Source organism: Rhinatrema bivittatum, chromosome 16, assembly GCF_901001135.1.
Source record: "Rhinatrema bivittatum chromosome 16, aRhiBiv1.1, whole genome shotgun sequence".
Taxonomy (NCBI): Eukaryota; Metazoa; Chordata; class Amphibia; order Gymnophiona; family Rhinatrematidae; genus Rhinatrema; species Rhinatrema bivittatum.
Window position 1 is genome coordinate 47288694 of NC_042630.1, and position 14149 is coordinate 47302842.

The following is a 14149-nucleotide window of genomic DNA, read 5'->3' on the forward strand; positions in this document are numbered from 1 at the left end:
GGTTCAAAATACCCTGCTATGTGAGAAGATCACTAGGAAAATGAAAAAAACTGCACCTGTCATGGAAATAAAGACATTGGTACTTATGTACTCTCTTGTTTTCCCTCTATTTCAACAGAACACTCCAGTCCCAGCCAGGAGCATCCAGGACCCAGCTGGGAAGGCCCAGGGATGAGTCGTGATCCCCCCAGGGATGAGCCGCCCACCCATATTCCAGAGGCCCTTTTCTAAGGATGCCCAGACACAGTGGTCGGCGTTGGAGGAGGAGGAGCAGGCTATACAGAGACCACGCTCCCTCTATAGTATGGAGTCACCAGCAGCAAGAAGTCCGTTCAATCTCTCATCTAGAACTGCACTCATTAATGGAGCAGCACACAGAGTGGGAAGCGTCCAAGGAGCCTTCTAGCAGCACCCCATGCTGCTTAAGCGTCAGCCCAGCAATGCCGAGCTTGCAGACACTGACCCCATCATGAAGCCCTGTACCACTGCCACCCTGACATGCACCTGTGCCACCAATAGCTTCAGCACCTGCACCAGCACAACCAACACCACCACTATTGGGCCCTGTTCCATTGGCCCCAGAATTGGCAGATCCCATGACAGGCAGGCATCCAACGCAATGGCATGCTGAACTGCGTGGGGTACGCAGAGCCTTGACCCGGCAAAATAGACTGAGAGAGCTTGAGATAGCAGCAGTCACACAAACAGGGAACAGCTTAACAGCAGCTTTCAGCACCCTCTCCAACATTTATTTTTTATTTATTTATTTAAGGTTTTTCTATACCGGCATTCATGATAAGATCATATCATGCCGGTTTACATATAACAGGGGGTGCAAAAACTGTTCTTTTAACAAGTGCAACGGAAGCAAAAGTTACAATAAAACAAGGTTGTAGAACTGGGAGAGGAAGGAAATAAGGATAGTAGCGTAAAAATTTACAGAGGTAACTTATTTACATTGTGCAGTGATGTCTCTTTATGGATATTAACATTGTGCAGTGAGGTCTCTCAATGGATATTTGACTCCGGAAAGGCTTGCCTGAATAGCCAAGTCTTAAGTTTTTTTTTTAATGTTGGTAAGCAGGGTTCAAGTCTAAGGTCCGGTGGTAAGGTATTCCAAAGAGAGGGGCCCGCTGTAGAAAAGGCCCGGTCTCTGAGTGCCTTATGGAGTGTAGATTTAGTTGGAGGAACGGTCAGGGAGCCTTTGTAGGCGTCTCTGATAGGTCTGGATGATGAGTGCATTCTGAGGGGGATTTGGAGGTTGAGAGGGGCCTGTGAGTGGATGGATTTGTGGATGATGGTGATGGACTTGTGTAGGATTCTGTAGTGTATTGGCAGCCAGTGAAGATTAGATAGAATTGGCGAGATGTGGTCTCTTCTTCTGGAATTTGTCAGAATTCTGGCTGCCGCGTTCTGTAGCATCTGAAGTGGTTTTATGTATGAGGCTGGGAGACCTAGCAATATTGAATTGCAGTAGTCCATCTTGGAGAAAATTACTGATTGCAAGACTGTTCTGAAGTCATGAAAGTGTAGTAGTGGTTTCATTCTCTTGATTACCTGCAGCTTGTAGAAGCAGTTCCTGGTTGTATTGTTTATAAATGCTTTTAGGTTCAGGTGTTTGTCTATTACTACCCCTAGGTCTCTTGCATGTGTAGCAATGGTGTTAACTGTTGCAGAGTGTGGGGAGTTGCTATTTTCAGGGGAGATGAGGAGGAGTTCTGTTTTGGCCGAGTTTAGAATCAGGTTTAGGTTAGCGAGGAGTTGGTTGATCTCTTGTAGGCAGTTTTCCCAGTATTTGAGGGTTTTAGAGATGGTTTCTTTGATGGGTATCAAGATTTGTACGTCGTTGGCGTATAAGAAATGTTTTAGTTGTAGGTTGGTTAACAGTTGGCATAGAGGAAGAAGGTATATGTTGAAAAGGGTTGGGGATAGTGAGGAGCCTTGAGGAACTCCTTGTGAGGAATTGTAGCGGGGAGATTCTTTATTATTGATTTTAACTTTGTAGCCTCTGTTACAGAGGAAAGACTTGAACCAAGTGTAAGCAGAGCCTGTAATGCTCCAGATTTTGCAGCAGATGCCAGAACAACAGTCAAGGTCCTCAGCAGGTTCTATCCCATCCACACCATGCAGCAATCCCTCAGGGATCTGAGGGCGCAGGGGGCATCCAGCCAAAACTATGCCACCGCCCACAGGAAATCCACAGTGTGGCAAGGGCCCGTGAGCCCAAAAAAGCCATGAATAGTCAGGGAAAGGCCAGAAACTAATGATTTAGCACAGGGATGGCCCCCTCACAGAGTTGCTGTGCCATCTAGATGGAAGAATCCGGATCCGCGTGTGCTCTCCACAGAGTTGATGTGCCATCTAGATAGAAGAATCCGGATCCGCGTGTGCTCTCCACAGAGCTGCTGTGCCATCAAACGGAAGAATACGGATCAGCATCTGCTCTCCACAGAGTTGCTGTGCCATCTAGATGGAAGAATACGGATCAGCGTGTGCTCTCCACAGAGTTACTGTGCCATCTAGATGGAAGCATAAGGATCAGCGTGTGCTCTCCACAGAGTTGCTGTGCCATCTAGATGGAAAAATACAGATCAACGTGTGCTCTCCACAGAGTTACTGCACCATCTAGATGGAAGAATAAGGATCAGCGTGTGCTCTCCACAGAGTTGCTGCACCATCTAGATGGAAGAATACAGATCAACGTGTGCTCTCCACAGAGTTACTGCACCATCTAGATGGAAGAATAAGGATCAGCGTGTGCTCTCCACAGAGTTGCTGCACCATCTAGATGGAAGAATACAGATCAACGTGTGCTCTCCACAGAGTTACTGCACCATCTAGATGGAAGCATAAGGATCAGCGTGTGCTCTCCACAGAGTTGCTGTGCCATCTAGATGGAAAAATACAGATCAACGTGTGCTCTCCACAGAGTTACTGCGCCATCTAGATGGAAGAATAAGGATCAGCGTGTGCTCTCCACAGAGTTGCTGTGCCATCTAGATGGAAGAATACGGATCAACGTGTGCTCTCCACAGAGTTACTGTGCCATCTAGATGGAAGCATAAGGATCAGCGTGTGCTCTCCACAGAGTTGCTGCACCATCTAGATGGAAGAATACAGATCAACGTGTGCTCTCCACAGAGTTACTGCACCATCTAGATGGAAGCATAAGGATCAGCGTGTGCTCTCCACAGACTTGCTGTGCTGTCTAGATGGAAGAATCCGGATCAGTGTGTGCTCTCCACAGAGTTACTGCACCATCTAGAAGGAAGAATACTGATCAGCATGTGCTCTCCACAGAGTTACTGCGCCATCTAGATGGAAGCATAAGGATCAGCGTGTGCTCTCCACAGAGTTGCTGTGCTAGCTAAATGGAAGAATCCGGATCAGCGTGTGCTCTCCACAGACTTGCTGTGCCGTCTAGATGGAAGAATCCGGAACAGCGTGTGCTCTTCACAGAGTTGCTGTGCCATCTAGATGTAAGAATAGGGATCAGCATGTGCTCTCCACAGAGTTACTGCGCCATCTAGATGGAAGAATCCAGATCAGCGTGTGCTCTCCACAGAGTTGATGTGCCATCTAGATGGAAGAATCTGGATCCGCGTGTGCTCTCCACCGAGCTGCTGTGCCATCAAATGCAAGAATACGGATCAGCATGTGCTCTCCTTAGAGTTGCTGTGCTATCTAAATGGAAGAATACGGATCAGCATGTGCTCTCCACAGAGTTGCTGCGCCATCTAGATGGAAGAATCCGGATCAGCGTGTGCTCTCCACAGAGTTACTGTGCCAACTAGATGGAAGCATAAGGATCAGCGTGTGCTCTCCACAGAACTGCTGTGCCATCTAGATGGAAGAATCCGGATCAGCGTGTGCTCTCCACAGAGTTGCTGTGCCATCTAGATGGAAGAATACAGATCAGCGTGTGCTCTCCACAGAGTTACTGCACCATCTAGAAGGAAGAATATGGATCAGTGTGTGCTCTCTACAGAGTTACTGCGCCATCTAGATGGAAGCATAAGGATCAGCGTGTGCTCTCCACAGAGGTGCTGTGCCATCTAGATGGAAAAATACGGATCAGCATGTGCTCTCCACAGAGTTGCTGTGCCATCTAGATGGAAGAATACGGATCAGCGTGTGCTCTCCACAGAGTTACTGCGCCATCTAGATGGAAGCATAAGGCTCAGCGTGTGCTCTCCACAGAGTTGCTGTGCTATCTAAATGGAAGAATCCGGATCAGCGTGTGCTTTCCACAGACTTGCTGTGCCGTCTAGATGGAAGAATCCGGATTAGCGTGTGCTCTCCACAGAGTTGCTGTGCCGTCTAGATGGAAGAATCCGGATCAGCGTGTGCCATCTAGATGGAAGAATAAGGATCAGTGTGTGCTCTCCACAGAGTTGCTGTGCCATCTAGATGGAAGAATAAGGATCAGCGTGTGCTCTCCACAGAGTTGCTATGCCATCTAGATGGAAGAATAAGGATCTGCTCGTGCTCTCCACAGAGTTGCTGTGCCATCTACATGGAAGAATCCGGATCAGCGGGTGCTCTCCACAGACTTGCTGTGCCATCTAGATGGAAGAATCTGGATCTGTGTATGCTCTTCACAGAGTTGCTGTGCCATCTAGATGGAAGAATACGGATCAGCATGTGCTCTCCACAGAGTTGCTGTACTGTCTAGATGGAAGAATACGGATCAGCATGTGCTCTCCACAGAGTTGCTGTGCCATCTAGATGGAAGAATCTGGATCTGTGTGTGTTCTCCACAGAGTTGCTGTGCCATCTAGATGGAAGAATACGGAGCAGCGTGTGCTCTCCACAGATTTGCTGTGCCATCTAGATGGAAGAATATGGAGCAGCGTGTGGTCTCCACAGAGTTGTTGTGCCATCTAGATGGAAGAATACGGATCTGTGTGTGCTCTCCACAGAGTTGCTGTGCCTTCTAGATTAAGGAATATGGATCAGCGTGTGCTCTCCAAAGAGTTGCTGTGCCATATAGATGGAAGAATACGGATCAGTCCAGGCCTTACATCTCTACAACAGTTTGACTTCGATTGTTGTGCCTGTCTTTCCAGGCCTTATGTCCCTAGTTGGGCTTGACCTCTGTCCTCGATTGCTGTGCCTGTCTCTCCAGGATTTACATCTCTACAAGGGTTTGACCTCGATTGCTGTGCCTGTCTATCCAGGCCTTAAGTCTCTATGTGGGCTTGACCTCTGTCCTCGATTGCTTTGCCTGTCCATCCAGGCCTTATGTCTCTACACGGGTTTGACCTCTGTCCTCGATTGCTGTGCCTGTTCGTCCAGGCCTTATGTCCAGTCCTAATGGCTGAACCCTCATTGCAAAGGGAAACCTCAGTCTCTGGCAATTCAAACTAGTATTCCTTCACAGCATGGATCCTTAAATAAAACAAACAATTAGTTTCAGGGCAGAGAAGAGAACTTCCTCCGTCTTGCTTATGTAGTCATGTTCTGTTATCAAATGCTTAAATCCTATCAATTTGTACCATTATACACTCTAGGGGACAACCCATTCTGGGGAGCCCTTTCCTGCTCAAAGGAAAGGGAACTCTCCCCGGATGTAGCAGCCTATCTCTTAGCACCTGTTGACCCTTGTTCAGAACGAAAAAAGAGCTCCAAGGTACTTAGACGGTGGCAAACACAGTGAGACCATGCTCACAGTGAGACCCTGCGCTACGTCACCATGCTTTGAAGGCTCGCCCTTCACTCTAGGGGCCAACCCATTCTGGGGTGCCCTTTCCTGCTCAAAGGAAAGGGAACTCTCCCCGGCTGTAGCCAGCCTGTATCTACCCTCTGACTCATGTTGAACCGCTGTTTACATGAAAACCTCCTCCGCCTCGGCCTTGAAAATTCTTGTTTGTATATCTGCTAACTCCACTTGATTCTAAAAGACCAGCGAGAGCTCACTAGACACCAACAGAAACACCCCACTCTAGGGGCGAACCCATTCTAGGGAGCCCTTTCCTGCGCAAAGGAAAGGGAACTCTACCCGGGTGTAGCCAGCCTGTATCTACCCTCTGCCACTCTGCCTTGCTGCCATACACCAGATGACTCACTCAACGCCTTGTGGTGTTATTGCCACTATAATGGTTCCTCAGTGTGTTGGTGCTAGTATTTCTGCTTGCTATGTTCCTCCTTCATTGTGCTGTAGGATGTTGATGCCACTTGTCTTGCTGCTTTGCCTGTCGCGTTGCCTTCAAGGGTTCATGCATCTGTTATCGGTGCTCTCTTTTGAAGCTGTGGTATGTTTTTGACACTCTCGCTGCTGCTTTCCGCCTCTGTTAAAGCACTCTTGCCACTCCTGGTGCCCCTTTAAAGTACCTTAGGCTATTCATGCCACTTTGGTGCCACTTTGTCACAGTCTAAGTGCATTGGAGCTCTTTTCTTGTTCTGATGATCGCTCCCCAGAAGTTTCATCATAATTGATAAGAAAACCCCAATTGTGCAGCCAAAAATAGGCTGCAAATACTTCCCCATTGACTTTAATGGGACCGGAAAACGAATGCAACGTATCAACGGATCGGGGGCGCCATTGAACGAATGCAACGTATTTGGGCCCTGACAAATATGAATACCGAATTGGATGAATCCGTACCCTTTGCACATCCCTAGTTCTTATCTCTGTCATGCCATTTCCCCTTTGCCCTTATTTGGTATTACTACTCACATTTTCTCTGGTATCTATAACATTCCTAAGCCCTGACCTCATGTCCACCACAGTGCTTGGTATCTGTGAGTTACATGGCACATAAGATTAGGGTCAGAGGCCTAGTATAAGTGTTGTTACTTCCAGAACCTTTTAAACTACATTTTCATATTATTCCTCATTGCCCAATTCAGAGTTAAGTCCTCAAAACCACCCTGGTTTAATAGCCTACACCCACCCAGTTACCCCAAACTAACTGGGTGATTATTTTTTAACATTACACCTCCTCCATAGCAAAATTAAACTTACGTAGCACTGGATCTGGGCACATGTGTATCTATGTGTACATCTCTTGGCCCCCACCCCAGAATGCCCATGCCTGGCCCAGACCATGCCCGAACCACACCCCTTTTTGAAATCAAGTGAGATATGCCTGTGGTGGGAGATGTAAGCATCTGGGCAGCTTTTAAAATTTACTGGGTGTGTGTAAGCCTGACTTGTGCACATCCCCTAACTGATGCATGCACCAGGCTTTTTATATCTACCTTATAGTCTTCCTTAAACAAAAAAAATCCAACAATTCCTGATCACCCCTCCTTCTCAATGGCCAACTATCTATAATCCTAAGTCACCCAAAAATTTGTGTTATTGATCATGCAGTAGATTGTATTTTTTTCAAACTTTGCTTTACTTTCTGTTCTTATTATTTTTACCTTATTTAATTTTAATTTATATTTTTAAGTTGGTTTTGTTTGATTTATAATTATTTTATTGTAAACCGCTTTGGTCAATTTTGTATTGGTAAAACGGTATATAAATATGTTAAATAAATAAATAAATAGATAAACTAATAAAAAAAATGTAATTGCTCCCCCTAACAACCCAATCCTCCACCTTTCCTCCCAAAGAGTAGCCAATACAAAAATGCCAAAAATCTCATCTTTTGGCACTGAGTTCTTTCTCACTCCCTGCCAACACAAGCTAAAGAAATAAAACAAGAAAATGCCAATCTTCTTGTCAAATCGTCTTTCTTCCCCTATTTAAAGAATATTCCCCCTTTGCAAAAGCCTACCCAATCTGTACCCCTCCAGAACTCCCCAAAATCTCATCAGTGTCAGCTGATAGTGTTCTTGTCAGATCAATGTGGGATGCCACGTTGACATATAGATGTAGAGAATCCACCTGCTGGATCTGGTTAAAGTGACTTTGAAGAATTCTGGGGGATGAGGTGGTGAATATCTTTAGGATGAGGAATGGATTAGATGGAGGGTTTGTCTCTCCCTCATTTCACTTCTTTAAATACCCAAGAGGGAGGATAGAGGATCTGGGAGCTGGAGGGGGTATATTTGAATTGTTATTATCACATGCCTGTTGAGATAGTGAGAGATAGGAAGATCAGGTTGCAGGAAAATTCACATATTTTATATTATCAGGTATCCAGAAGGAGACAGGGGCATTGAGAGACTTTTTTTGTAAAGGAGTTTAGTGAGCGATTGCCAGACAGATTGTAGCTTGCTCTTGCAGTACATAATTTTAAACAATCAAATTTAGATGGTTGTGATTTGATTACAGCTATACAGTTAGATTTGAAAACCCATCCCAGAAAGAGTTCTGACCAACCCTTTTATGTCTAACTAATGAATAATATTTTCATAGCAGTTACACATAGAAAATTAACATATACATGTGTAAGTAATGTGCATGTGCATATATGGTATTTTGAAAGTATCCAAACTATGCACATCATGTATTTTGGTTTCACACGCACATTTACCAGTGGAAAAAAAGGGTGGTCTAGGCCCATTCTGGGGAGAGCAAAGAAGAACGTAGGTAAATTCTATTTTATCAGATTTTATTTAATACATTAGGCAACAGAATTTTCTTCCACTAGTATCCCTTTGATATCTTATGATTCAGGCAATCCAAGGTAAAATTGTTCCTCTGAAACAGTTGATGAAAATAGTTCTGTCATTGCCTCAGTGGTAGTAAGTAAGGAAGAGCTGATGGTTTTAGGCATTGCTCTTCTACTGCCCCTGCCTTTGATGCCTCTCCAAAATCAGAAGGGAGAGAAACAGACTCAGCAGTCTATAGTGATGCATTCTTTCTAAATTTCAGTTTCTTCTAGGTACAGCTGCCTTCTGCCATTCTTGCTTTGAAAAAGTCCCATATCAATTTAAATGCAGGACTACTTGTTTTCTTACTGTTGCCAACTCTGCCAGCACTGCCAACAATCCCTTTCCTGCCTCTTCCTTTCTCTGACATAATATAATTTGTCACTTTTAGTGTCTGAGATAGGATATTTAAATGATTTTTATTAGTATTGTAAATATACCCCCACTGACAGAACCACTGTAATATGTGTTTGTGTGAAGAGAACTGCCCCCCCCCCCACACACACACACATACACACACACACAGAGTGCAGTGCAGTGCCCTAACAGTGACTGCTGACAAGCTTCCACATTCACGCACAAAAAGACTGGTGGTAGGCTGGTATGCTTCAATCTCTGTGCATTCATGCTCAACTTGCTAGTGCCTACACAAAGGCAAAAATATTTCTAGCACTGCTGTTACAATTCTCCACAATATCTCCTTCTTGCTTGACTTTCTCCCAGTACAGAGTGTGACAAGTGGCAATGGCTTTCTTTCTCTGACTGGCTCAGTGAGACCAATGCAGCAGAGAGATCAAAAGCAACCCATTAGGGACTTCTGGTTATCACCTGAGAAGATTGGCAGGTACATGGCTGAGCTCCCATTGGGCCTAATCCTGTAATGTATATTTTGTATGAATAAAAGGTTGAATCACACTGGACACATAACTTCTGATGTTTGCAAATGTTCAGTACCCAAATTCTGTTCTATGAATCAACACAAACTATGAAAAAGCACTATGAAAGGGAATAGCACAAGCATGGCATCAGTGAGGATGGTGGAGCTGATGTGCTGGACGCATGCTTGGACAGTGCAGATCACAAGTACCCGGTAGATCCCATTAAATTGAACTATATACTCACTGACAAGGATACCACTAGCTTCCCTTAGTCTACCTGGCTAATAATGTATTATGGATGTTTTCTTCAGAAGCTTTTCTAAACCACTTTTAAATTTTGCTATGGTAGTTGCCTTGAACATATCTTCTGGCAGCAGATTCCACAGTTTAATTGTGCACCATAGTTCTTCTTATAAAGGGCCTACATCCCAACAGAAATATTTCAGACATGGAATAGTTTATTATAAACCTAGAATGAAGTCCATATATCCAAATGGCATCCGTAAAGACAGTACCAGCAAGAGATGTTTTAGAGAGGTAGATTAAGGCATCATCAGCATATAACAAAACTTAGTAACACAGTAATGATAGCAGAAAAGGAGCAAAATTGTCCATAGATTCTGCTCAGCAAGCTTCTTATGGTAGTATCTGCCATGCTGTGCCAGTTACCCCCATGTTTCTCATTTACTGGGTGATAATGCCTCTTGAAAATTCAGACAGTGCTGCTTGATGTGCTTTGCTTATGGACTTGGCTGTAGAAGCAGTCCTGTGCTTTTTCCGTTATCTCTGATAAAGTGGTTGATACTCTTGAGAGGATGTGAGGACAGATCAAAGGGAGGGATTGGCACTCCCTCATGTCACTTCTTTTATCAGGTGTTGGCAAAGAGTGAGAGTGGCATTAAGGCACTGTGGGGATAAAGCTGGCATTTTATTAAATAAGAACATAAGAACATAAGAAAATGCCATACTGGGTCAGACCAAGGGTCCATCAAGCCCAGCATCCTGTTTCCAACAGTGGCCAATCCAGGCCATAAGAACCTGGCAAGTACCCAAAAACTAAGTCTATTCCATGTAACCATTGCTAATGGCAGTGGCTATTCTCTAAGTGAACCTAATAGCAGGTAATGGACTTCTCCTCCAAGAACTTATCCAATCCTTTTTTAAACACAGCTATACTACCTGCACGAACCACATTCTCTGGCAACAAATTCCAGAGTTTAATTGTGCGTTGAGTAAAAAGAACTTTCTCCGATTAGTTTTAAATGTGCCCCATGCTAACTTCATGGAGTGTCCCCTAGTCCTTCTACTATCTGAAAGAGTAAATAACCGATTCACATCTACCCGTTCTAGACCTCTCATGATTTTAAACACCTCTATCATATCCCCCCTCAGTCGTCTCTTCTCCAAGCTGAAAAGTCCTAATCTCTTTAGTCTTTCCTCATAGGGGAGTTGTTCCATTCCCCTTATCATTTTGGTAGCCCTTCTCTGTACCTTCTCCATCGCAATTATATCTTTTTTGAGATGCGGCGACCAGAATTGTACACAGTATTCAAGGTGCGGTCTCACCATGGAGCGATACAGAGGCATTATGACATTTTCCGTTTTATTCATCATTCCTTTTCTAATAATTCCCAACATTCTGTTTGCTTTTTTGACTGCCGCAGCACACTGAACCGACGATTTCAATGTGTTATCCACTATGACACCTAGATCTCTTTCTTGGGTTGTAGCACCTAATATGGAACCCAACATCGTGTAATTATAGCATGGGTTATTTTTCCCTATATGCATCACCTTGCACTTTTCCACATTAAATTTCATCTGCCATTTGGATGCCCAATTTTCCAGTCTCACAAGGTCTTCCTGCAATTTATCACAATCTGCTTGTGATTTAACTACTCTGCACAATTTTGTGTCATCTGCAAATTTGATTATCTCACTCGTCGTATTTCTTTCCAGATCATTTATAAATATATTGAACAGTAAGGGTCCCAATACAGATCCCTGAGGCACTCCACTGTCCACTCCCTTCCACTGAGAAAATTGCCCATTTAATCCTACTCTCTGTTTCCTGTCTTTTAGCCAGTTTGCAATCCACGAAAGGACATCGCCACCTATCCCATGACTTTTTACTTTTCCTAGAAGCCTCTCATGAGGAACTTTGTCAAACGCCTTCTGAAAATCCAAGTATACTATATCTACCGGTTCACCTTTATCCACATGTTTATTAACTCCTTCAAAAAAGTGAAGCAGATTTGTGCCTGTTGGAAGAGAGGGAGGAGGATCAGGGTGCAGGGGAGTAGGAGGAATTTGAGACATTTTTTGAATAAGGGCTTGGTGATGGTTGGCTGGACACAGGAAGAGGCATTGTGGTTTAATCTGGAAAGAGAGGATGAAACATCTATTTATATTGGTGTAATATACTCCATAATAATCCATCACAAAGAGGAAATGGATAGAGATTTAATGCAGGATATTCACAAAATTATAATGAAAGGGGAGGTGCTATTAAATGGGAATTTTAATCTGCCGGATGTTGATTGGGAAATCCAAGATGTTTGTCTTTGGTCTTGCAGAAGCAGGGAGATCCTGAATTCTCTACAGGGACATTTCTTTTCTCAACAGATAAGGAAACATGGGAGGGGACCTTACTGGACCTGGTACTTACCAATGCAGACGGTATCTATAATATTGTAATGGACAATCATTTGAGATCAATGATCATTAGATGGTGGTTCAGTATTAGAGTGCAGGGGATGAATGTCCATTCAAAGGTTAGGGTCATAGGCCATTAAAACTAACTTTTGTTACAATGGGGGAGTACCTCAAGGAATGGTTAGTTGGATGGTAAATTCTAGGGCAAGTAGAAAAGCGACAAGCAACATTAAAAGGAGATAGAAGGGCAACTAAACTTTTAGTTAGGAACAAAATAAAGAGGAAGCAGAGAGTATATTCTTTTCTAAAGAAGTAGCTGAAAAGGTATGGGAGAATAGGTTAGAATTCAGAAAGCACGAAAGGTCACAGAAAGAGGGAGACAGGTAACAATATTTGGAGAACTTGCTGGAAAAGTTGTCAGAAATGCAAAAATTCAAATGTAAGAAAAAATAGCAAATACAGAAAAACTGGGGGACAAGATTTTATTTTAGATATGTTAATGATAGAAGAGAGTGCAAAAGTGGCATTGGGAGATTTGAAAGAGAAAGGGAAGAATTTGTAGAAGACAATAAGGAAAAAGCAAAGTAGCTTAACAAATATTTAATGTCAGTGTTGACTGTGGAAAGGCCAGGAGTAGGAGTATATAAAATGAACACAAATAAGGGTGGAAGTGGAGGATACTTGTGGGGAGTGCTGCTGTTTGAGCTGAGGCAGAGGAGAGGACTCCTTTATCACCTGAGACTCTCCAGCTGAGATCACCGTAATTGAAGCCCTACTCCCACTGTGCCGCTGGTGTCATCAAGCGGCGCCTAAACTGTTGACAATGTTAGAGTGCCTCTGCGGTGCTCAGCTGCAGGCATGCAAATGAGGACGTGCACCAAAGGTACACGCCCCTTCTGACTAATTTTGTAATTCTTTTTTTTTTTGTTGATTGGGGAAGAAAAGAAAGGGTAGTCTTTGGTCTTCATCTCCTGTGAACAGCTTGGTTCTATACCCTATGGATCTTCACATAGAACTATTAAAATCAAGTTTGGCAGGGTCTAAGACTATGGTAGTTTCTGATACTTCTGGAGCCTCTCTAAGCCCTGGCTGTTACAACCATCCTTTCCTGACGGCTTCACTCTGCCTACCTTTCTTTCTTTGCACCTCCTCTCACTATGGATGGCCACCTGGCTGCTGCGACATCTGCCTGCCGTCCTCTCCGGCGTCCCTGGACTGGCTTGGGCGCTGACTCCCACCATGCTCCGCTAGTACCTTATGACGCGTGCGCCACGCGGGCCTCACTCTTATTTCCTACTTGGCGCGAACCTCAGGGGCATCCCCCTGTGATGACATCTCACTGCCTGGATATTTAAAGCCTACGAAATTTGCTAGCCTTTGAGTTAGCAAGGGGAATATTTACGGATGGGATTCGCTCTCCCTACCCAGCTACTCTGCCTCTCCAATCTTCCATTGGACTCAACGCTAACGGGGTACCCTCTCCTCAGGGGCCTCACTTGCTTTTCAGGTCGCTATCAGGAAACCGGTACTCGCTCCTTGAGGGCCCATGTTCCCTGACTCGCTGCTTGCTCCTACCTTCTCTTCTGCTTGGAAGGATTTGCTATCTTCAACACCAGTGAGTACTACCATCTTCACCTCAGAGCTGTTCCCTGGAACTAGGTACTCTCTCCTTGAGGGCCTGCCTCTGTTCCAGCCCTAGTGCCTTCTCCTACGTGGAACCACTGTGTGAATATATTACCTTTAAGCCTCTCAGCTCTCAGGGATCAGGTACTCGCTTCTCGAGGGCCTGCTCTCCCTATCCTGGGGTTCTCCATACTGGGGCTTTGTGCATATTCCACTGTACTCATTATTCTCAGTTCTTTCCACTACAGCACTGCTACCGGAGGAGTCACTGTTCCAGTTCCTGAGGGACACTAGCACAGCCGGGCTCCTTCTACTGCTCACTTCTGCCACCTCTGGTGGCCTCATTACATTGTCTAATAAAAGATCAATCTCTGTGTGTCCAAAGCTGAGCCTGACCTGGGCCCCTCACGGGACTTCCCCCTGTGGGCGTGATCAGCTGCCAC

General features: G+C 44.7%; 1 protein-coding gene across 1 annotated transcript in view; it reads right to left on the reverse strand.

Moving 5' to 3' along the window:
• LOC115077627 (vomeronasal type-2 receptor 26-like) overlaps window positions 1–573 on the reverse strand; it is a 76649-nt gene extending 76076 nt beyond the window's left edge. The window contains exon 1 of the mRNA XM_029579922.1: window positions 464–573. Within this exon, the coding sequence (XP_029435782.1) occupies window positions 464–573 (110 nt within the window). The remainder of the gene's footprint in view (window positions 1–463) is intronic.
• Window positions 574–14149: the final 13576 nt, after the last annotated feature.